Source organism: Hippoglossus hippoglossus, chromosome 3 (genome assembly GCF_009819705.1).
Source record: "Hippoglossus hippoglossus isolate fHipHip1 chromosome 3, fHipHip1.pri, whole genome shotgun sequence".
In the NCBI taxonomy this organism is placed as follows: domain Eukaryota; kingdom Metazoa; phylum Chordata; class Actinopteri; order Pleuronectiformes; family Pleuronectidae; genus Hippoglossus; species Hippoglossus hippoglossus.
The window spans coordinates 1,300,593-1,325,856 of NC_047153.1; the positions used below are offsets into that span (position 1 = coordinate 1,300,593).

At 41.5% G+C, this 25,264-nt stretch overlaps 2 protein-coding genes and 1 long non-coding RNA gene across 7 annotated transcripts; 1 reads left to right on the forward strand and 2 right to left on the reverse strand.

Moving 5' to 3' along the window:
• Window positions 1–1,601: 1,601 nt before the first annotated feature.
• On the reverse strand, window positions 1,602–23,897 carry LOC117752049 (ras association domain-containing protein 7-like). Of its 5 annotated transcripts, none has more exons than XM_034569201.1 (8): window positions 23,840–23,897; window positions 18,815–18,889; window positions 9,249–9,405; window positions 5,238–5,363; window positions 3,711–4,352; window positions 3,121–3,392; window positions 2,826–2,993; window positions 1,602–1,724 (listed from the first exon to the last, which is right to left on the reverse strand). In XM_034569201.1, exons 4-7 carry the CDS (start codon window positions 5,338–5,340, stop codon window positions 2,841–2,843), a joined length of 1,170 nt encoding a protein of 389 aa, XP_034425092.1. In that variant the 5' UTR covers window positions 5,341–5,363; window positions 9,249–9,405; window positions 18,815–18,889; window positions 23,840–23,897; the 3' UTR covers window positions 1,602–1,724; window positions 2,826–2,840. The 5 variants fall into 5 exon arrangements, with proteins under 5 accessions (XP_034425092.1, XP_034425082.1, XP_034425099.1 ...); XM_034569191.1 differs by lacking the exon at window positions 1,602–1,724 and adding an exon at window positions 8,597–8,680 and having other exon boundaries at window positions 2,643–2,993; XM_034569208.1 differs by lacking the exon at window positions 1,602–1,724 and having other exon boundaries at window positions 2,643–2,993; window positions 3,121–3,389.
• On the forward strand, window positions 5,790–9,836 carry LOC117752776. Its single transcript, XR_004612137.1, has 3 exons — window positions 5,790–5,911; window positions 8,342–8,464; window positions 9,294–9,836. It is a non-coding gene; the product is annotated as an uncharacterized LOC117752776 (long non-coding RNA).
• On the reverse strand, window positions 11,557–13,773 carry LOC117752377 (interferon-induced very large GTPase 1-like). Its single transcript, XM_034569610.1, has 2 exons — window positions 12,836–13,773; window positions 11,557–12,609 (listed from the first exon to the last, which is right to left on the reverse strand). The coding sequence occupies exon 1, from the start codon at window positions 13,658–13,660 to the stop codon at window positions 12,860–12,862; it is 801 nt and encodes a 266-aa protein (XP_034425501.1). The 5' UTR covers window positions 13,661–13,773; the 3' UTR covers window positions 11,557–12,609; window positions 12,836–12,859.
• Window positions 23,898–25,264: the final 1,367 nt, after the last annotated feature.

Below are 25,264 nucleotides of genomic sequence, written 5' to 3' on the forward strand. Positions count from 1 at the left end.
ATCAGACTTGTCCTCATCAGACTTGTCCTCATCAGACTTGTCCTCATCAGACTCGTTCACATCAGACTCGTCCTCATCAGACTTGTCCTCTTCAGACTCCTCTTCATCAGACTCTTCTTCATCAGACCCATCTTCATCAGACTCATCCTCTTCAGACTCGTCTTCATCAGACTCGTCCTCATCAGACTTGTCTTCATCAGACTTTTCCTCTTCAGACTCCTCTTCATCAGACTCGTCCTCATCAGACTCGTCTTCATCAGACTCGTTCTGCACAGGTGTGTCAATCTCATCCTCATCAGACTCGTCTTCATCACACTCATCCTGCTCCATCCTCTGCTTGGATAAGTCGATCACAGGTTCATACCACACAGACTCGTCCTCAGACTCGTCTTCATCAGACTCATCCTGATCCATGCTTTGCTTGGACTTGTCCAACTCGTCCCCCTCAGATACGACCAGCTCGGGTACACCCCCCTCAGACACGACTAGCGCAGGAATGTCCCCCTCAGGTTCGTACAGCTCGGATGTGTCCAACTCGGACTCATCCTGCTCGATGACCTGCTGGGGTCTTGACGGGATTACCAGAAACACGCCTGAGTGTCGATCCAATTGGTTTGGGATCATTGTCACTGGGTAGTTTTTCTCAGTGAGTTGAATTCTGGTTATAAACTGTGGTTGAATAGTGAGTAAAGTCCTTCTGTTGTATAACCACCAGCTGGGGATCAAAGCCTATATGTGACAAATGCTTCATAGTCATTTATTGTCATCAAAGGAATTTCACACAAGATCAAAGACTTTTTATTTGATAGGTTTATTCAGCTTTATGAGAAATGTCTGTGGTAGAAAATGGTTCCATTATGATAAATGTTGTGTTCTCTCAAAGACAGTAAAGACTGACCAACCTATGGTGGTCAGTCTTTGATGATGGAGCCTTGTGGGAAAAGTGGAAGGGATATTAATCTTAGCATACGAAAAATGTTAATGTTGTTAAAGTAATTTCCATCTAACGGTAACATTTTTTAAGTATTGATTCAGAAAAAAAACCCCGATACCCATTGGCTTTCTCATTTCAAAACTAAAATCTGTTGGCTGAGAATTCCTTGTTGGTGTGTTTAATATCCACTCACCCAGTTGTGGGCTTAACTGGACCTGTATTACTTGCACAATAGTTTGAACAAAAACTAAAATTCTCTCATTATCTACTCACCACTATGCTGATGGAGGGGTGGGCGATGCCCCATAATGCCTTGGGCTTGGCTGAGTAGTTAAAGTTTGCTGTTTTACATAACAAAATGCTAAATTTACCTTTTATCTTTCCTCATTCTAGTGCTGCTGTATAACCGTCAGCAGGTTGTTATATTTATACCAGATTCTGTTTGTAAAACCATCCAGTTGAGAATCTTGCAGCTGTAACACGACTTTTTAAAATTTCTTTTACTTGAACTTGACAAGTCTGAATTTGTTCAGGTTTATTATGCTAAGCTAAGTATATCCAATCCAGTCATATCCCGCCTCTGCTGTCATGTGACTGAGTAGCATCCACATGAAAAGTCAACAACAAAACAAGCAAAAATACATTTGTTCTTTATCATTTATTTGATAAATTATCAAGACTCACACACACACACACACACACACACACACACACACACACACACACACACACACACACACACACACACACACACTGTAGGGTCTGCACCATGTTTTCTTCCTTCATTGTCCTGCAGTAGAAAAAGAGAAAACAACATTGTCATGATTTGCTTTCTCTTTATTTGAGCATGTAATCATCAGAACTGGAGTTTTCGGAGCTTTATGTTAAATTAAACCATCGACTGAAAATCAAGATGTAAAGACGTCGTGTCTTCACTTCCTCCCACTACTGAGAAACGAAGCCAAACTATCCTGGACACGAAAGCTGCCATCTTGCCCATTTGGAGTCACAGTCGGTGCAGTAATGGAGTCATGGTATCGAGGTCTCGCCGATAAATACGCTCAATCATTAATCATGAGTCCGTCTCAGCTGTCAATCATGATGTCTCAGCCAATTTTATATCATCAAATAACTAATTAAAACTGATCAGAAACATGAACACTTGAAAATCAGTGAGATAAGAACTGTCTAAAATGACAGAAACCATCTTACTACTGTGGATATGTTTCAAATATAATATTTCAAACATCCATGCCGGGCCACTAGGTGGTGATAAAGATAAACGATCTGCCAGAGACAAACGTGAGCACACTCAGTGATCTAATTCTCCAGTCAACCAGTGTACAGCCGCCATTCCTGTTATTGATTGTGGCTCATGCTCATTACACATAGCAACATGTGTGAAGTGAGCTGTGATGTCATTGTTTCCATGGATACCCAGATACCAGAGTTTATGAGTTTGTCAAAATCTCCATTTCAGTAAAACACTGGCAACCGGCACCAAAGGAAGACGCAGAAGGTTTTTTAGCTGAATATCTGCATTAGTGTGGACGAGGTGTATGTTTGGTCCATGTCCTATCTGCTAACGTGGAGGAGGCAGGGTTTGTGACCTATACTGCAGCCAGCCACCAGGTGGAGAGCGAGACTCTTCTGGTGAGTCGTACTGTCGTCCGTCTTTAGTCACAGTCTCTGAACACTTGTTTTATTGTTGTTTTCATTTGATCTAAGAAGTTAAAACGTTTTTCACCTCAGCGTCAAACTGAGCTTTAGTTTCACTGCCAATATGTTTTCTTTTATGCTACAGCAATACTAAAATAATAACAAGAATAACAACTATTATAGTTATGTTATGTCCTAACACTGATATATAGAAAACATCCTGCTGACGTACAGTGGCAGCGTTGAGTTACTCGATCACTCCGGCGCTGCTGAGGTAAACGTCAGTGACGAGCAGGGAGTTTGTCTGCTCAGCTTGTGGAGCCCCGGTCTGCTGGATGAACTGCTGCAGATTACACTGTCTCAGCTCCTTATTCAGCTCCTCAACCAGCTCCTGTCTCTCCTACAGGAAGCAGAAAATAGGATGTTACCAACGTGTACTTCTTCAAATTCTCTTATTGACATTGCATACCATACATCCACTGATTACTGTAGTTCTGCTGAAGTGAGATAAGATGGAGGTGTTTTACCTGAAGCATGCTGTCTGCAGCGTGGAGCTCCCCCTGTGTCCCTGACAACGTTGCGTCCAGTTCTTCTGCGTGCTGATGGCGGTTGTGAAGCTCCTCCCTCAGGGGCCTCAGCGCCTCCTCCTGCTGCTGAGCGGCTTCCTGCGAGCTTTGTCTGTAGGCTGTGAGCTGAATGTCGTGTTCCAGGTGTGCAGAATGAGCCGCGAGCTCCTTGATCTCGTGACTTTGATCACCCACCGAGGAGTGTATCTGCTGTAGACGTCTGTGCATCTCTGCTCACAACAGTGAATTCAAATTCATTGTTTTAGAAATGTCAAAGAATTCTTTCATTCGTTCATTCATTCTGGATTATTTTAGTTCGCATATTCAATTTCCTCAAGAAATTTGGTACAAAACAATAAAGCAAAAACAGAACAAATATGTAAATAAATATAATTACGTCTCAAATTTGTGTTTCTCATCGTTTCTCATGTTTGAACTGGCAAAGTGAAATTCATGTATTTGTTCCAAACATGTACGACTTTAAAAAGTCACACATCTATTTACCCTATGAAGACACTCTGTGGACAGTGTGGACGGATTTCAACACGTACCTCGTTCTCTGTCTGTCTCTGTCTGTAGCTTTTCCTCCCAGTGTCCTCTGTTCATCAGCTCTGCTTCATTCTGCCTCAGCCGCCACTGCAGCTCCTCCAGTTCCTCTGCAGCGTCCGGACTCAGACATGGAACCGTAGACGGCCCCTCCCGCTCCCACCCCTGTGTCTCCTCCTCCAGAGCTTGAAGCTGAACCTCCAGGTCTTCTAATCTTCTCTGTTGCTGTAGAATCTTCCTAAACACATCCTCTGTGGAGGGGTGAGAGGAAACAGCATTCAGGGGGTCGGGAGCGTCTAAGAAAGAGACGGGGGAGGCCCGTGGTTCAGGGGACGCTCTGTGGATGGTCCTGTTTGGTTTGGTCCCCTTGGAATAAGTTGCGTGACCCAGATTAAAAGTGAGAGACTTTTGTGGCTCCCTGCGTCTGAGGGGCTCTGGTTCTGAGGGTCTGGGTAGGGGAAGGCGTCTCCCTGTGGTTGGCGTGTCTGGACCACCGCTGAGACTGGGGCCGGTCCTCCGCAGAATGAACTGGACCTCGGTAGCCAGCTGCCCCAGATGGGCCAGATGCTGCAGAGGACAGTCGTCAGCAACCAGCTGTCTCTCATTCCCTCGCAACTTTAAGATGAGGATGTAACGACCTGTCTGACCTACCAGAAAAAATACAAACATGAACAATTCATATCCAGAAGCACAAATATACAATTTTAAACAATGATTTCAAATTCAAAGAAGGTAAAATACAAAATAAGATTCTAGTGTATAAAAAAACCACAGACATAATGCTCCATAATAAGCTGCAGTGGTGTCTATAGACACTCAATCAAATGGACGTGGACTCCAGGTTGGGAAAGTGAAACCAATGAGGAAGTCCCTGAAACCTGTGTTCTCTGTACTGACCAGCAGGGGGCGACTCCACTGGTAGTTTCTATAGAAGTCTATAGAAAATGACTCTACTTCTCACTTTATAACGTCAGTAAACATTCAGGAGTTTATGTCTCAGTCTCTAGTTTCAAGTCTTCTTCAAACAGCTGATGTTCATTTAGTGAATTATGATCATTTAGAGTCAAACAGACCATAAAGCACCGGATGTATCGGGGGGGGGTACCACAGAGTGATTGACAGTTAGTACCGTCCAATGGGTGCAGGTGGAAGGTGTAGGTGGGCGTGCCGGTGGATTGACAGGAGGTGGTATGTAAATCTTTTTCAGCAACAGTTTATATTTTTGTTCCAGTAACATATTTTGCAGTGCACCCCATCATAACAAACTGCAGGACAAAGTGTACGATATTCTGACGATGTTCCAATTTGAAGACCTTAAAGTCAAGATGAAAATATACAGATTGTCTGAGATGGGCACAGAACTCATGTCCAGAACTATCCCACCATTAGCCTGCTCAGCAAGTATTAAACTAAAGAGTCCATGTTCATAGAATCCAGGAAGTACTGTGTTCCTCCTCTGGTGAGCAGGAATACTCTCAGTGAGTAGAATACAAAGTGTGTATCACGTGCTGAAGGAAAACGGACAGACTCACCAATCGCTTGTGCCAGAGTGATCACAACCTCCTGACAGGAAGTGTTCAGTGATAAACCGCACACCACCCTGACCACGCCCTCCACCCACACCTTCAGCTCCATCCCTCAGCAGCACCAGGCTCCACCTGCAAGGGGCGATACATGTACACATCACTACACTGTACCTCGGTTAGAAGTAAAGACAAATAAAAACCAACACATTTTCATGTAACCCCTTGGTTTATACATAGTTTATACATCGTATAAAACCCCCAGAATATATACATAGTAGAAAAACTCCCAAATTAAACTATATCAGTATAAATCCTACCATAACTACAGTAAAAGCTGTGCCAGTCTATATTACGTATATAAGTGTATAAGTACGTGTTCCTTCATCTGATTGGTCCTACATTTGTTTCCATTAATATCAGTAGATGGAGGTAATGCACCTTGATGCTGGTTACCACCCACTGCTAAACCAACGAAGAAGAAGGAGGAGGAGGAGGAGAAGAAGAAGAAGAAGAAGAAGAAGAAGAAGAAGAAGAAGAAAAAGAAAAAGAAAAGAAAAAAAAGAAGAAGAAGAAGATTAGTTAAGGGGCGGGACTAACAGAGAGGAGAGGAAGTGTGAGTGCTGTCACTCAGCATGTAGCGTGTTGAGCTAACGTAGCTAACAGCTACTCAAGTAAACCAGGTATTGTGATTAATGTCTCTGAAGTTTTCTGGATCATTATTAAGAAGTTTTTTTTATAGTGTTTTTAAATGTTTAGGGAGTTAATCAACTGTGTTAGCTGTTAGCCTGCTGCTAGCCATCTGTGGTCATCTCTGCTAGCATGGTGCTAACGTAGCTAACGGCTACTAAAGTAAACCAGGTACTTATATTAATGTTTCTAAAGTTCTCTGGCTCATTAGTGAAAAGTGTGTGATTCGTCTGTTCAGCGTTTTGACTGTTTTAGAGAGTTTAGGGAGCTAATAGCTACAGCTAATAGCTATATGCTAGCTGTTAGCCAAAAGGTGTTTGGTTTGTCCAGTCTGGGCTATTGTAAAAAACATGGCTGCTCCATATGTAAATATAAAGTATTTATATATGAACTATTTATATATAAAGGCTCATTCTAGGGTAAAGAAAACAACATTCTGTACAATTTAGATTAAACACACTCGTATTATTTTCTATTCACTTTCTGCCAATTGATCCTTTCACCTAAATCTTACACTCAAGTGTTCGAGCTAAATAGTTCGTCCTTATTTGTGCGACTTGTCGTTGATTAAGATTTTTGTAACAGTTTTATTCAGAGAAAATAATTGTTATAGCGTTTGAGAAATCCTTAAAGTTGAGAGATACATTTTGTAAAGCTGCATTAAGTACGTTCTGTTCGATGAAAGGATACTTGTGCAATTTCAGTTTCATTTGTTTTAGCTGAACAAAAGGTGATTGCACATTTTTGGGGTTTAACTAAAAAGCAACTTTTCTTCAAAAGAACTTTAAAAACTAATTTTCATTTTATTTGTTACATGTTTAATTTCATAAAAAGACATTTAATTTTCCTCTTTGTCGTATTTATAACTGCAACTGTTTAGAAGTAGAGGGACATGGAGCAATAAAATCAAAGGGTTAAAATGACACGTTCTCATTAAGATTTACACCAGTATGTATCATTAAAGGGAAACATGAGGGAAGGTATAAAGTCAGGATTTATATATAGAACCTGAGGCGCTGTATCTCATGCTAGGTGATACATAGAAAGTGCTGCATTTACTCAAATGTTTGGATTAGATGATATACATATGCTTCTAGGTCATATAGATTAGAACATTTGAAACCGTGGTATTTCTTTTTAGGTGTTACGAATCGGTAGGTAGTAAACGGCACAATATTTCTCACGCTGTGCAGTAACCTGACACTTAAACCAGAGAGAGGAGACAAGTGTGAAATATCACTCTCTCATGGTGTCAGTGTCCGGGTCTACAACAGTCTCCAACAAAAAGACAAGTGTGAGACCAGGAGACAAACAGCCGCCTGTTTTTAAACCACCTGACACATCAGCCAACATTCTTTACTCTCACTGTTGACACTCCAAGTTTCGGTGAACCAAACTCTGATCATTAACTTAGTACTTATGTTTATCAGCTGAACTCGGCTGAAACTTGAAATCCCAGAAAAGTGACCTGAAGTTGTTTAATTGACAAAACTGATCACCTGAGACAGTGGCTGTCGGCACTGGAACCAAAGTATATAATAATATATGTTATTACTGTGACAGTGTAGGTTTGTGGTCATTCTAAACATCATTGGTGGAGAGGGGAACTCAAATATTTTACTAAAGCAAAAGTACAAATACAAAGGCTAAAATCTTCTCAAGTGAAACTAAAAGTACCTTATTAACTTGTCTACTTGAGTACAAGAAAGTACTTTCTTTTGAAAATACTTTTTAAAAATAATAAAAGTACTTAATGAGTGTAGCCTATTCCCTAATGCAACTACACCATTAGCTGTGGCTTCTGTATATTCTGTTTAATACAAGGATAATACAGACGATACTGAAGACACTGAGTCTCGGTGAAACCTGGTGTTTCTGCTGCAGGAGGCGGGGTCTAACGCTACCTCTCCGCTCTGATTGGATCAGTGAAACACTTCCTCTCTTCTTATTGGTTACTTTTAAAAATACAAATCAATGTGAACCTGTCACGTAATGCTTTGTAAAAATGTAGTGAAGTAGAGAGTACAGACATTTGCTGATGAAAAATAATTAATTAAGTTCAGATACATGAAAAAGGACAAAAGGAAAAACAGCCACATTTTCCATTGGTTCTTTCAAAAGTTGATTCATTGTTTAGTTTGTAAAATGACAGAAGGTTTTGAGTTAAAAGGTGGTAACGTCACTGATGTTTAAAATTGTTATTTAAGTTTCTATTAATTCTCTGAATAACTTTTGGCTCAAGATGAAAACAACAGTTTTTTCTTTCACTTTCTTTAAAATTGTGAGAATCTTTTGTTTATTTTTTATTTTGTCCTTGATTTCTCAGAGAACTCAGTCCCTGTTGTAAAGTTGTGTGTCTCTAATGTTGTGTTCTCTTATACTCAAACTCTTATATTCTGTCACTTTGTATTGTTTGTGTGCAGAGAACAGTCTATTGTGCAGAGTGAAGTTCACCAGCAGCCAGAACTGTGACCTGGAGAGGACACACAACATTGACAACTGATGAGCATGTGTGACTGGACCCGACACTAGAAGAGCCCCCACAGGTTTGAAGTTTGAAATGTGTGTGTGTGTTGTGTTTGCAGCAGAACACACACAGATTTGCTGAAGGCAGGAATGTTGCAGAACACGCCGACATTCCTGCAGGACTCTGACTCCACCCACACATACGTACATACCTCAGCGGTGTGTTTACTCACTCCACTGTTCAAAACCACGTTCAGTATCAGCCTCACTCAGAAAAAACACACATCCTCAAAACCCTGGAAGCTAATTACAAAAAAAATGGTCATCTTTGAAAATAGGTCAGAAATGAAGCTGCCTTCGTTTTAAGGCTACTACCTTAAAAAGTACTTTATCTCCACATCACAACTTTTTTTACTTAGATACAAAATCTCAAACAATTTTGTTTCTTTTTGCTTTTTTTTTTTCGACACAAGAAACTTTAATTTCTAAGAATCATTAAAAACAAACTATATTCAGCTCCACATCTGAAATTAACTGAAAATATTTAAATTTCTTTGGAAAGTGACTAAGATTCAATTATAATTTGAGGGTTTTATAAATGAAATGTTGCACAAAAACGTTTTTAACCTCATTCAAGTATTTTGTCATTGAAGTAAAGAAGCTCCAGTGACATCATGTGCAACACGGTACTGTTGATAAATGAAGACACATGAACATACTGATGAAATGAAATATGTCCACAAACAAATCAACTGTTGTTTATCTGAGAAACAGAAATCAGCAGTGAAAACATTTCCTTCAGTTGAACTCTGTTCCTTCCAAACGTGTGACAGGGCAGTTAAAGAGGAGTTGGAACACACTCACCTGTGGATTCGAGCTTCTCTCAGTTTCATTGATGATCTTTCTCAGCGTCGGGAGCTCAGTCTGGAGGGCGGCTGGGACCCGAACACTCCACCTACCGACACACTGCAGCCAGGGGGAGGAGTGAAGCTGAGGAATGCAGCTCTTCTGGATGCACCGCCTGACAAGTGGTGCAGCTCAGTTGTGGGAGGTAATTAAATGCATTTGATCTCAGTAGGATTGTGAGTTTTGTGCTGTCATCGTCCTGAGAGGAAGTTATTGTTCATCTCCTTTTATCTTTCTGACTGAATCTACGTTGCACATTTAGATTTGACCTTTCAGTGAGGTACGTGCAGAGCAAATCACAGAAATCATCTTTTTCTTTCCTTCATTTCTTACATCTTTGTTTTTTACTTCCCCTCATGACATTCACCCCAAACTGGAAATACTAAGTTTTCACCTCGGCCCAACAGCTCTATGAAGCTGCACCACATTACACACACTCATAGATGTCAATTAAAACACTCAGGTGAACAGTAATAAAGAAAATTCTATTTAGTTTGATGAAAAACATTGAGTATGAAATCTTCAGTGCAGATAAACCAGGTAGGATGAACACAAAGTTTTCTAACTTCACTCTGAACACAAACTATAAAAGTGACAGAATATTGTAGAATAATTCTGAAGTATCAACACAGGACAAGAGAACACAACATTAGAGACACACACCTGTACTATATAATATAATATAATATAATATAATATAATATAATATAATATAATATGATATAATATGATATATTATAATATTATATTATATTATATAATAAAATATAATAATATAATATAATAAATACAACAAGTCACTCTCCAGGCAGATACTTTTTTTATGATTCTACTTGACTTGTGTGTATCCTTGGCTCAAAGGCGCCCTCCCTTGTACTGTATACACAGTACATATATACAGTAAATATATACAGTACATATACACAGTACATATATACAGTACATATACACAGTACATATATACAGTAAATATATACAGTACATATACACAGTAAATATATACAGTACATATATACAGTACATATACACAGTACATATATACAGTAAATATATACAGTACATATACACAGTACATATACACAGTACATATATACAGTACATATACACAGTACATATACACAGTACATATACACAGTACATATATACAGTAAATATATACAGTACATATACACAGTACATATACACAGTACATATATACAGTAAATATATACAGTACATATACACAGTAAATATATACAGTACATATATACAGTACATATACACAGTACATATATACAGTAAATATATACAGTACATATACACAGTACATATATACAGTACATATACACAGTACATATACACAGTACATATACACAGTACATATATACAGTAAATATATACAGTACATATACACAGTACATATACACAGTACATATATACAGTACATATACACAGTACATATACACAGTACATATATACAGTACATATTCTGCTCCCATTCAGATAATAAATTGAGGAACAAGCCTCCTGCTCTTCGTCATCAACACGACAGAGTCAGAAGTTGTTGGAACCAGTAACAGTAAAGTGTAGCTGAGTGCAGTTACACACCTTTACCAGGGTTACCACAGCAACATGAGCATCACTACTTCCAGCCTCCATTTCTCTGAACAGGGATTTTACTCTGAACTGAAACCAGGCTCCTCCCATCAAATCCAATCCAATCAAATCAGACTTTATTGTCATTTTGCCAGACATACAACAGCAGTGCAGAATGAAAGGGCGTTTCCCTGGAGTCACTCGATAAGATAAAGAAACTAAAGGAGATCACACGTACGAATACAGAATTAAGAACACACATTGTCACACTGCAGGCAAGCTGTGTGTGTGTGTGTGTGTGTGTGTGTGTGTGTGTGTGTGTGTGTGTGTGTGTGTGTGTGTGTGTGTGTGTGTGTGTGTGTGTGTGTGTGTGTGTGTGTGTGTGTGTGTGTGTGTGTGTGTGTGTGTGTGTGTGTGTGTGTGTGTGTGTGTGTGTGTGTGTGTGTGTGTTTCCCTTTGGCCTGTGCTGATTGGATAAATTGGAGATGTGCTTTGGGTGCCCCCTTGTGGCTGTTTTGCCCCAAGTGGCAGGTGAGTGATGTGTTGCTGAAGAGTTTCCTGTGTCCCACCATGTTCCATCAACAGCAGATAAGGACTGAATGCAGAAGGCTAACCAAAATGGTTTTCATGGTATCATTTGATCATTTATGATTAAAATATTGTTTGTAGCTATTTTCTTTATTTGAAAACATTGTTTATCATATTATAATTTTATTTCATATGGTCTTTTTACATAATATCTCTACTCATTATGCAACTATCAGCAAAAAAAACATTTGTGATCAGAAAAAGTCAAACACAAACTGAGATCAACTGACTCATCATTTATTGTAGCTTGTAAATTCGTCACATTATCAACTGTCATTCGCAAAAATGATAAAAAAGTCCCAAAAATAAAAACGTACAAAGACAATTTGTGCTTCATCATCATCATCATCATCATCATCATCATCATCATCATCATCATCATCATTGTCCTTAGTACTGTACTTGACATTTAGAACGGAGCATGTAAATAATGGAAAAATACATTTTAATCAGAAGAATATGAATCAAAAGTTAATCCTTAACAATATGTGAATAACAATATTTGCTTGAGCAAACTTAAACAACTTAAAAAATAAAAGTAACGATATAAATGGCAGTATATGACTGAATATTTCATCACATGGTCTTAGTATATTGTACATCGCCATTGTTTTCAATATAGTCATTACATACATAGAGATAATACATTCATAACTTCATCATCCACATCACCATGCACATCTGTTTCTCTGCCCTGATGTACGTAAAGTAATATAAAAGATAATTCATCATATACACAAACATACGGCAACAAAAAGGAACAAAAATACAGGTAAAAAATATACATTTATTTTTACATTTCTCGTTTATTTCTTTTATCGCTCGAGGGCGAGTGACTATTGACACCGTAAAGAAAAATACCAAAAAATAAATCATCGAAGAGTCGTAAAGAAAAGAAGATGCACAGAAGTCCAAACTTACTGTGTTGTTCTTTCTTCATTTTCACTGAAACAAATTGGTGGTTTAGTCACATTAACAAAAAAGATACACAAGAGTAAAACAAACAAAAACAAACCAAACAATAAGTTCTTGCACAGATTTCCCCCAAAATTTGAATAGTTCCTGAAGCTGAATTAGACTGAAGACTTGTCGTTCTCTGAATTTGCTTTCAGACATGCACGGAGGTCCAGACGTTTTCCTGAGACGTCTGGAGAAGCTGTAAGTGAGAACGTAGAGAATGTGAGAACACAGCAGGAACATGTCCAGAACATTCACAGAGAGTGAGTGGGCGTGTTGATGACGTTTCTAATGTAAGATGTGAAACTGGAAGAAACCAAATCTATAAACAAAGTCTGGACATTTTCCAGAGTCTACGTTAAAAAATAATATTTCATCCAAGTGAATGTGAATCTATTGCTGCATATTAAATTGGACTGAATTACCTGATGTGTTCAGTTGCACTTTGTTCACTTCATGTTGAAGGCGTCTCTCAAACCCTTCAGAGCTTGTTCCTTTGTGAGTCTCCTCCAGGCCTTTGGAACTTCAGCTGGTTTGACTTCATATATTTTAGCAAATCTGTCATTGTATTGCACCAGGACGTACTTCCAGTAGTCAGATGCCTCTGTGGTGGGGTCTGGAGGAATGATCCAGTCTGGATAGTACTTGTTGTAGTCCTTGTACGGATGCCACTCCCCTTTGGTGTCTGTGTTTTTGAATTTACGATCACTGTGCACGTCAGTTGTACACAGTGAATTAACCAGCCTCTCACTTGACTCGTACCTGTAGCTGCCAAGACCTTGTGGCCGATGAATGGCTGCATGATGCTGCTTGTGTTCTGTGCCACCGGCCTCACAGGGAGCTTTACAAAATGGACACTGTCGTCCACAACCAAACACTCGCTTGAAAAGCTCATCCTGTGGTTTGATTGGAAGCTTGTTCAGAGTCTCAGTGATGTTGTCAGAGTTTGAGAACTCCTCTTCCAGTTGGTCCTTCAACTCCTTCATTGAGATCTTGAGACACTTGATGAATGAATGACATGAGCTTTGGATCAGAAACAAGGTGGTTTCTTCAGCCTCCACTGAAACTGAGATGTCTTTGATCAAATGTTTGCGCATGTTGCTGATTAGCTTTGTGATGCTTTCCTTGTTATCTGGCAGCAGAACACCATCCTCTCCTATTGCTGCCCCATCTATCGCTTCTGATATTTTTTTGTCGATGACTTGTAGATTGTTGTTCTTCAGTTTGCACAAAGTCTTCTCCACTGACATCTTTTGCCAGATTTGCTCAAATATCCAATCCTTAACATATATTTCATAGTTATCAATGTAACTGAAAAAAACCCTTGAAGTTTTCCTCTTGCAGCAACTCTTCCTGAATTTTGTACTGGAAGATTGTGCGAGAACTATACTCTGCTGAATGGGAACCTGTCAGAATGTCCTCCACAATGTCTACTCCCAGAGATCCATAGATGAACTGTTTCACAGCAGGTTTGATACAAGACTGGACAAAATCTTTTGCTTTGCGTTGGCAGTGATCTTGCTTTTTGTATAAATCGAGAAAATCTGACCGGTACTGAGTCTTGTACTTTTCCAGCTGAGTGTGAGGATTATTATCTGACAAGAATCTTTTGTGCATTTTGACAAATTCCCTTGAAGCAATGCCACAAATGTGAAGTTTCAGGTCAATCTCAAACTGTATATTTGATTTGCGACGGGTGTAACCTTGTTTAAGGGATTCATCAATTTGTTCTAGAAGATCCTTTGTGAAAGAGTCCTGGTAATCTCCATCGGTCTTTACTTTATCACGTACAAACCTTGTACAAGAGTCAATGATACTGTCTGCAAAGCTCTGCAAATCTCCTATCCACAGATGTTTGACCTTCTGCATAAAAGTTCCTAAGTGATCATGTCTAGTTTTAAATGGACCTGTCCCCATTTCCTTTAGGTCTGTTACTTTCTTCAAAGCCTCATTGACGTTTCGATTACAGAAGTCTTTTCTCAGCTGCTTCAGGACGCATGCTGCAATGTCTCGCTCTTTCAGGCCGGACACGTTTACAGTGGCTTCAGCCCACATCTTTTCAAACTCTTGTGTCAGCTCTTCCTCAGTCAGAGTTGACGCGTCACAGTCACCCAGAAGCTTCAGGACCTTCTGTTCAATCACACCTCTGTATTCTCTCTGAATGTCCTGAACCTTTTTTGAACTTCGTTTTAGTTCAAGGATGCAATCCAGTTTTATCCACACAGAACGTTTGATTTCATCTGCAAGGCCTTTGACACTGTTTAAAAAGTCCTCTTTGTATTTCTCTATCAGATTAACTTGTTTGCCTTTCATCTTGTAGTAGTCGTTGATTTTTTCCCTCATTGTTGTTTGTTGGTCGGTTATTTTGTCTGACACCTCAGATTTCTTTCCTCCAACTAATCTGTTCCAAGTTTCTACCTCAGATTCATTGTCAGCATTCAAGATTTCTACCTCTGCTTGTGTTTGCCAGGTCAGAATCTCTTTTCTGAACTCCCATTCCCACTGACTGAACTCTTTGCACAAGTTGTCATAGGCATGAGCCACAAGAGTGTTTCTGAAACTAAAGATGAAGTTCTCATATTTCACTGCCCGCCAGAGACTCTTCATCCATTCCAGAAACTCTGGGATCTGCGACACTTCATTGCACGGGTCCTTCTTCACTGTTTGTAACAGGTTTCTCTTGAAATGTGCTACAGCTTCACTGTAACCTGTGTTCACTGGTGCCATTGGTGGTGTTCCATGCCAGAGTCCTGGGATGTACCAGTTGTTCTTGTCCATGTCATAGTCCAGCACATCCGTGAACTCTTTGATAGAAGGTTTCTTTTCCATTTCAGCTGCGATTTGAGTCATTTCATTGAGTTGGTCCAGGAGATGTTTTCTTTGTGTCATGTTCTTGGCATGAGCTGAAACTGATGAAACATTCTGGTGAACAAAATGACAAACTGGCTTTTTTCCAATTTCTCTCATCCTCAAGAATGCGTGCACTGCAATTTGCAGGACATCTTTCATTTCTGCTGCGTTTTCCATTGCGATGTTGATAATGGTGGCATCACTCAAGCCAATGACAAAGGTTGCTAGCTGGTTGTCGTGCTCATAACTGTCCTCTAGTTGTGCCAGATCAGGACACTTAAGACCCTCTGTGTCAATGAGGACGATAAAATCACAGTTTAACTCGCTTTTCAAATCCTCTCCAACTTTGAGGAAGAGCATGAAAGCTCCTCTTGTGCATCTGCCGCTGCTGACAGGAAACTGCACACCAAACATGGTGTTGAGGAGCGTTGACTTACCGGTGCTCTGAACACCCAACACAGTCAGTACCAACAGTCTGCTCCTCTGTCCAACCTTCTTGTGAAGCTCCATCAGTACGTCTGTCACCCATCTCTCTGGGACGTTGGCGGCATCTCCGTCCAAAAGCTCTAAAGGATATCCATCCAACAGCATTTCAGCTGCCAAACCAGGGAGCTGGGATATTTCATCAGCTGTTGAGCTGATGATTGAGAACTCGTAGATCAGTCCCATCTCTCTCATGTAATGCTCTGTTCCTAAAGAGCTATCCACCAAAGCTTGGTCTAACTCTGCTATGAGTTTGGCGTCTTTCTTCTTGCATTGCTCTTTGAATTTGTTACGTAACACAGAGAGTTTGCCTCGTGAATGTGTATTAAACTTCAGTTTCATCCACTTAAGGAAAACATCTCTTTGTTCTTTGTCATCTGTAGATAAGCACTTGATGAAACTCTTCATTCCTTTGGAGGCGTCACGATTTTGTTGCTCCTGTCTGATTTGTCTTTTCTCTTCCTGTAGTTGACATTTATAGTCTTCAAGGCCGGAATCACCAGATGTCTTCAGTCTACACTCTTCCTTTTCTAACTTTGACAACCTCTTCCAGTTCGCTCCTTGCAAAGTCAGATTTAGTTTTTTATAGTCTGGTATACTTCGCACTCTAATGTCGCCCATGATCTCGTCAGCTGCTTTTCTCTGTGCGTCACTTTTGCTTTGGTCCACAAACAGACCAAGTTCAACAGCTATTCCAACCATATCTACAATGCTCATGGTGTCTTTCACATCTAACAGGGATGCCTTGATGACCTCACAAAGTTTCTTTGAGAACTCTGCCACATTTATCCTCTGGTCTTTGACCTTCACTCTGTTCTTTGGTAAACCTAATTCCTTCACCAATCTCTTCACAGACATCATCTCCTCTCTGGCATTGCCTCCCTTTCGATTGACGACTAAGAAGAGTTTGGATTTCACATCTTGAAGAGAAGATAGAATCCCGTGCTCACTTTCTTCAACGCTGTCCAGAAACACAAAGGTAGCTGTTGATACTTGAAAGAGAAAGTTGAATTGTGTGAGTGATTCACAAATGTCCCCTCGCAAATTTGCAAAGGCAGTAGGCTCAGGAAAAATGTCAAGTTTTTCCCCGCCAGAGGGAAGGTACCAGCAAACCTCAACAAGCCCATCTGCAATTTCTCTCTTGACTGCCCCCCCCTCCACATCCCTGTGTATGAAGATGTTGCAGTTCTGTTGCCCACTGCTGAGGACATGATTCAAAACCTGGGACTTGGATAAACTACTGTTCTTCAGCCTCACAAAGGAGAAGAATGGTATATTTGCTTGGACAATGTTGTCTTCAACAAACCCTCTTGATTCAGACATATCATGTGGACACCACTCTTTGACGATGTCTCTCAGAGCCCACAGCATCAGGGTACACTGACTCTTGTGGCCGCGGGGCAACAGCAGAGGAAGAGAAAACTGGCAGATTGACATCTTGAGGGCCATTTCCTGCTGCAGGAAGCTGTCAGCGCAATGGAAGAGAGCGACTATGAGGTCGAGGGGGTTAACCTTATCATCTCTAGAGTCATCAGCGGTGTAAAGGTCTTCATCAGAGAGATCATTGTCTTCCTCAATGTTTTCCTTTGGCCTGATTGATGATTGTATTGAGCTCCTGCATTCTGCATTCATTTGCAACAGTTTTCTGAGAAAACACCATGGTATTTCCTCCAGCGATAAAACAGCTTTTTCCTCAATACTGTTTTTGTTGATCTCAAAGAGAGACCGTAGATTGAGCTTGTTGGGATAAAAGTCCTCCAGTCCAAGTTTGACGAGAAAGCTCAACAGGGCTGTCAAATAGAAAGAGAACATACATTTTAGAAATTAAAGGCTGGCACCACCTATTGGGTTGTATATGTATGTTTGATTGTTTGGGTATGTGTGATTTTGCAGTGTTACATACTGTAAATCTTTCTTGTGAATAACATTTGGGAGCGAAGACTTCATTCACATGAAACCAAAAGTATTCACGGTTACATTTAGGAGTCCCAAGATGTCTGAGCAACATCGGCCTGAAGGGTCATGTCATCCTCGAGCTGCCTCTCTCAGGTCTTGTAGAGGAGTTTAACTTCACCAAAACAAGGCTGGAGACTCTCTCAGAGTCCAGAGACAAATAAATACAGGCTGTTGGACCATCATTGACAACAGGACGGAAATGGAAACCAAAAGAAGCAACCCAACAGGTAAAAGCAGCACTCTAGCACACTGACACTGTGGGTCACGTTAAACAGGGAAGAGGAGCTTTGGGCCTAGGTCAGAGTAGTCCCCTGTGGAACAAGGCAACTCCTTCAGAGCGGTGACAATTGGTAGTCCTGGAAATCTGACATCAGGAAGAGGCAGCAAGATGTGTGAAGGCTGTCACTCAAGCAAGACAGGGGCAGTGGATGAAATGGGAAATCATAGAGAAAAGACAGATCAGCTGGAAGGACCTGTGGGGAATGGAAGCTAGCAGGATTAGCTTCCTGCTTCGAGCAACCTATGACGTCCTTCCCTCACCCAACCTACAGCAGTGGCTGAACGAAGATCCATCCTGCCCACTACGCTCGACTCAAGCTACCCTCATCCTCACTGGTTGTAAAATACGTCTCTCCCAAGGTAGGTATACGTGGAGACACAACCAGGTACTCCCATGCCTTGCAGCAACAATAGACACAAAGAGAACTGCTACCAATGCCTTGACATCCAAAACATCAAACGCAGTTCAAAGGAAAACTTTTGTCTGTGAGGGGGAACAGGGACAGAGAGGTTCTCCTCCATCTGACCAGGAATGGTCAGATGGAGCAAGCCAGAGACTGGAAGATGTTGGTGGACGTGGGCCAGCGGCTTATAGTCCAATCACATATTGTTACTACCACCCGAAGACATGTCCTGCTACACTGGTCCAACACCCTGCACGTCGTCTACTTCGTAGAATTAACCCAAGTTTTTAACGTCCTCAGCTGGAGGACAGAATTCAGTATAAACTTGGTAGCTACAGCTTTGTGCCCATTCACGCAACAAGCATACAGATCTCAACATATTGCTTTGTAAGATCTCTGTGTCCATACACAAATACAAGTTGAATGAGTTACCTGCATGCTCTTCACCTTCTGTGTCTCTTGTAGACATGGTCAAAGCCTTCCCTTGATTCCTCTGTGCATCAAAATCTAGAGAAAAAAAATATATTAACTCGTAAGTTTCACAGAACAATTGTTACTGTATTTCCACAAAGAGAAATATAGTTATTCTACAGACTCTAACATAGTTTATTTGTGGATTAGTTTGTGTCCAAGATGTTTTAGAGTTGAATTGATTTTGGTTACCAACTACAGGTGGAAATCACAAATCACCTCAGAATCAGAATCAGAAGTATTTATTGCCAAGTAGGTTTACACCTACCTGGAATTTGCCTTGGTATGTAGGTGCATACAAGGAACATAAAACATAAAAACATAATAAGTACTACACACATGAAAAAAACAAATATAAAATAAAAATATATAAAAGATATATAAAAAAATTAAGTAAAAAGTAAAATGCAAAATGCAAAACAGGAGTGCAATGAGAATGTGCAATGTAATGTGTGTTAATGTAACACAGACTTGAGGCGTGGGGGCGGGATAAGAGTCCAAGTCAGGTGGGGGTCCTGGGCCTTGTTGATAAGGCCAACTGCAGCCGGGAAGAAGCTGGTCTTGTGGCGTGAGGTTTTGGTCCTGATGGACCGCAGCCTCCTGCCGGAGGGAAGTACCTTGAAGAGTTTGTGACCCGGGTGGGAAGGATCGGCCACAATCTTACCTGCACGCCTCAGGGTCCTAGAGGCAAACAGGTCCTGTAGAGATGGCAGATTGCAGCCAATCACCTTCTCAGCAGAACGGATGATACGCTGCAGTCTGCCTTTGTCATTGGCAGTGGCAGCAGCGTACCAGATGGTGATGGAGGAGGTGAGGATGGACTCGATGATGCAGGTGTAGAAGTGCACCATCATTGTCTTTGGCAGGTTGAACTTCTTCAGCTGCCGCAGGAAGTACATCCTCTGTTGAGCTCTTTTGGTGAGGGAGCTGATGTTCAGCTCCCACTTGAGGTCCTGGGAGATGATGGTGCCCAGGAAGCGGAAGGACTCCGCAGTGTCGACTGGGGAGTCTCTCAGGGTGATGGGGGTGGGTGGGGCTGGGTTCCTTCTAAAGTCTACAACCATCTCCACTGTTTTCAGAGCATTGAGCTCCAGGTTGTTCTGACCACACCAGGTCACCACATGGTCAATCTCCCCCCTGTAGGCGGACTCATCCCCACCAGAGATGAGCCCAATGAGGGTGGTGTTGTCCGTGAACTTAAGGAGTTTGACGGACTGGTGACTGGAGGTGCAGCTGTTGGTATACAGGGAGAAGAGTAGAGGGGAAAGAACACAGCCTTGAGGGGAACCGGTGCTTATGGTCCTGGAATCAGAGACATGCTTCCCCAGCCTCACGTGTTGCCTCCTGTCAGACAGGAAGTCTGTGATCCACCTGCAGGTTGAGTCAGGCACACTCAGCTGGGAGAGCTTGTCCTGTAGCAGAGCCGGTATGATGGTGTTGAAGGCAGAGCTGAAGTCCACAAACAGGATCCTGGCATAGGTTCCTGAGGAGTCCAGGTGCTGGAGGATGAAGTGAAGGGCCACGTTTACTGCATCGTCTACAGACCTGTTGGCTCTGTAGGCAAACTGCAGGGGGTCCAGGAGAGGGTCAGTGATGGCTTTGAGGTGGAATAGCACAAGGCGCTCAAATGCCTTCATCACCACAGAGGTCAGGGCGACGGGTCTGTAATCATTGAGTCCAGTGATCTTTGTTTTTTTGGGGACAGGGATGATGGTGGAGGTCTTGAAGCAGGCTGGTACGTGGCATGTCTCCAGTGAGGTGTTAAAAATGGCTGTGAACACCGGAGACAGCTGATCAGCACAGTGTTTCAGGATTGATGGAGAGACAGAGTCTGGCCCGGCTGCTTTGCGGGGGTTCTGTCTCCTGAAGAGTCTGTTGACGTCCCTCTCCAGGATGGAGAGAGTCGTCACTGTGGTAGGGGAGGAGGGAGGGGGCACTGAGGTGGGCAGTTGTCCAATTCAAAGATTAATTGTCTGACTTGCAGCACTGACCCAGATTGTGTTTATTTGAACCTGTTGCTTGTCTAAACCGTCAAATTAAGTTCAGTACATAACTACAAAAATATTTCTTATTGAACTATCTATCGTATTGTGACTTTCGTCATTTTCTTAAGGAAGTCCTGTATGTATGGATGGACCAAGATTCTGTATGACCTGCACCCACTGAACCTGTTCTGAAAGCCAACCTGCACTGCCCACAGAGAAATGCTTTAATCTGTGACCTGAACTGAAAAGAGTTCTGTGGTGACAGTTGACTGTATGAAAAGACAACATGTCTCCACTTCCTCCCAGTGTGAAAAACTGAGGCCAAAATATTTTTGGTGCTGATGTAATTGATTGAAGCTCTGTACGTTTCTCCAACAGTAAGTTGCTGTTCCTGTTTTGCATTTGTTGGAATGTACAGCGAGCTATGGAATTTAACTCCTGATCATTTCCTCTGCTTATATATTTATTTAATTATTTATTGAGATTCATGTGATTCTAAAGGCCCAGGGGTCTCATTTATAAAACAGTGCGTGGGATTCATACTAAAAGTGTACGTGCGCAAAAAAGCCGGAAACGGAATACACAAAAGAAGATTCATAAAACCGTGCACCCAGACCTGAACACAATGTTCACTTTATAAATCACATTCCACCTGGAAACGTTCGGACGTGGATCTGCCTCATACTCCGCCCTTCACACGCCCACATTACACCATAAATGGTCAATGCAAAGCACCTCATGAATATTAAATTATGCTGCTGACCAATGGGTTTCCACCGTGAGTCATGACGGAGTCACGGCATCAAGCGATGAGAAGAGGAAGTGAAACTTTCTGAAACTGACATCGAGGTGTTTGTTAGTGAGGTGGAGGTGAAGAGAGATTTTATGGGACAGCAGTGATGTGATTAATAAATAAAATACACTGATACTCTGCTGCTGCTGTTAACACAGTGAGTGAGAGTGAAGACGATAGAAAGAACCGAGCCTGAAATAAGAAAAGATCCAATTCAAAGGTGGAGGAAAAAAAAAAAAAACAGCCTCTCAGAAAATGAGGGAACTTGTTGTATTGTCTGTTCGTATTTGAATCATCCAAAACTAAGGATTATTAAATTCAGAGACAGATGTGATGTCCTCAATCTATAGAATTTAACAGAATTATTATTATATGCTCGTGTTTGTTCTGGGATGGTTTGGATCTGTGTGATGCTGGACTCAGTTCAGCTCAGAGATCACAGATCACAGATCAATAGAATCTATATCAGCTGATCAGACATCGCTGAACCCTCGTTTCCTCCTCATCCTTCCATTCGCCTGCACACATCACGCAGCATCACGCACCAGTGTCACGGCAGTATTTATTTATTTAGAGCAGTGTTCACCAACCTTTTCAAACCCAAGATCACTTTTTAATTCCAAACGTAAGCCGAGATCTACCACCCTGATATCTTCTAAGAAACCCACTTAGGAGGGTCATATTTATTATTTTTTGCAATTTGTGTTAAAGGCTGAATGTACAAGAAATAAATATACACAAAGAGAGGCAGTTATGCAACTTTTTCTATTCAATGCACAATATTCAAGTTAATATTAATTCATATTTACAATGCACAATATGTAGATTCTCAGTTCCACAACATGCTACTGCAGCACAATGTTTTTAAATATAGGCTTTGATTTGAATATGGCCACAAATATGATTATTGCCTTATATGAAAGAAGTCCCTTGTACTCAGATAAATACCAGTACTACACAGTATGAAGCCGTGCAGCTTCCGCTCCTGCAAATATTTCACAATAAAACCTTTTTAAACAAGGGAATGGATATCATTAACAAACTCTGGAGTGCTTTTATTTTGAAAAGGCATACAGAAAGTGTTGCAACCATTTGTTTGTGACATAAATTCATCAGATAAACATTAAAAATCAGTTGAAAGATCATTTTCTCTGTTTATTCTGCTGTGAACCACCATGTTTATCTGTTTATGACACAAACGTATTTACATCACTTCCCGAACCCGTTTCAAAGTAAAAGCACTCCAGCGTTTCACCTTCTGAATCCACTCATTTGTTCCAACGGGACTTTGATTGTTATCCACAGACCGGACGATGCTCGTCTTCAGACCGGACATTTAGTTTAGGACATGAACCAACTTGTTCCTGAAGGAAATGCAGGAGATAAACCAGCAGCTCCACCGTCAGTAGGGGACACACAGCGCGTGTGAACAACAGACAACCGACACACAGACAACCGACACACAGACAACCGACACACAGCGCGTGTGAACAACAGACAACCGACACACAGCTGGTCTGCGGCGCAACGACAGCCAGTGAGTCCAGAGAGTTGGGAGATCGACCAGTAGATCGCGTTCGACGGGTTGGCGACCACTGATCTAGAGCATCGGACCGATTCCCTCACATCAGTGGATCCTCACTCCACTCTGCGATATTATTTGAAGTTTCTTCACTTCTTGTCAGTGATCTCCAGGTCGCTCTGTGCTCTGTGGCTCAGTCCCGTTCACTGCAGTGATCTGATGATACACGCACAGTGTCAGAAGATATTATTAAAACCTGTTAATGACTCGGCTCCGTAACTTCGCTGTTTAATGGAATCTGAACGTAATTTGCAGTAAGTTGTTTGATATTTTTTTATTAAAAGGTTTGAGTGGAACAGTTTTGTCGCGCGAGCTAAAGCTGTTGGTTTTAATGTAAATGATGAAGTGGATCAATAATCTGCTTCAGTTCACCACCTCACGTCTGCGTCGCCACTTTCCCGTCTCCAAAACGTTCGTACGCATGCGTGGAAATACGCAAATTTTCCCGTCAAGTTTGTTTTTATGAATCCCAACGTTTGCGTGAGAAGTGGCTTACGCACGTTTCAGGCCCCGTTTTGTGCGCACGCAACGGTTATAAATGAGACCCCAGATCTTTCAAAGTCCTCTTATCATAAATAAACTGATATTACACTAAATTATGCATGTAAGTATTCATAGGAATGTACCTGTAAGCGCTCCTTCTTCCGTGTTCATTGCAGACATGGTCCGACTTCTCCTTGTCTTCCTTGACTCCCCTGTGCCTCAGAACCTGGAAGAGAAATACATTTCTCTAGTTTCAGAACCACTGTTATTATCAGACATTCAAATCAGATCAATCAAATCATTAAACTAAGTTTCCAGCATGTAAACTAAAACATACCTGACATGGTGTAACAGGAGAGTGTGAGGCTGCTCGTGTCCGCTCTGCTCTTTATACTAGACAAGCTAAACCGAAAGCATTTGATGCACTGGAACAACAGGTTCTCTCTTGTTCTCTCCCATCTGGAAAATATGTCACTTTGTCTTACTTGAGGGTCAAAATGTCTCCAACTGATCCTCACAAAGATATCTGTACAGGAGCACACACACACACACAGACACTACACACACACAGACACACACACTTCACTGTACCAGGAAGAGAGGGGCGCGGACAGGATGTGGCCGTGGGCGAGGTGCAGAAAAAGGGAAGTGAAACACACACACACACAATGTTAAATAAATTATGCTTTCAAGAAAATGCCTCAACTCGCGAACTGTGTGTTAAAGGTCACAAACTCAATTTCATGGTCGACTCTGGTGCAGGTTATTCTGTGGTTAGGATGTCTGATTTACCCACATCTCCTGAAATGAGTGGTCGCTTTATTTTCTCTCAAGGCTCAACAGCAACAGTAAAGGAAAATTTCACAAAACCTCTCCCGTGCACGGTTAAATTTGACAAACAGCCCATAAGGTTTGAACATGATTTTCTGACATGTCCTCCTCTCTCTCTGCAGTACAGTCCACTGTTACTCCTCCTGAGATCTCCCTATGGAAGACCTCTGGTGCTATGTTCCGAGCTGGTGTGTGGTATGGCCCTGACAACAAACCCTGTTTGCCAAAACATTTCTTTCCTCATTATGCTAAGTTAGCTCACGGTAAAGATCACACATCTAAAGTGGGCATGTTATCTATGATCACAGAACATTGGTTTCCGAAAGGTTTCTCCACCTTTGCTCAAAAATACTGTCAGGCATGTGTAATCTGCGGCACACACAATGTTGGCAGGCCAATGGCTGTAACCAGCCAGGCAGCACACCCACCGCCTGTACGACCTTTTGAACATCTGATGATGGACTTCATAGAGCCATCACCATCAGAAGGTAAATCTCACTGCTTAGTGATGGTCGACATGTGGTCAAAATGGGTTGAAGCCTTTCCTGCCTCAAAACAAACTGCAAGTGTGGTCACCAAGCCAGAGGTGGAGCTGTGGAACGAGAGAACGGCACACTCAAAACTAAGCTTGCAAAGTGCTGTGAAGACACAGGTCTCACACGGACAAAGGTCCTGCCTCTGGTGCTGATGAGGATGAGAAAACGAACCAGGTCTAATCTTTCACCTTATGAGATTCT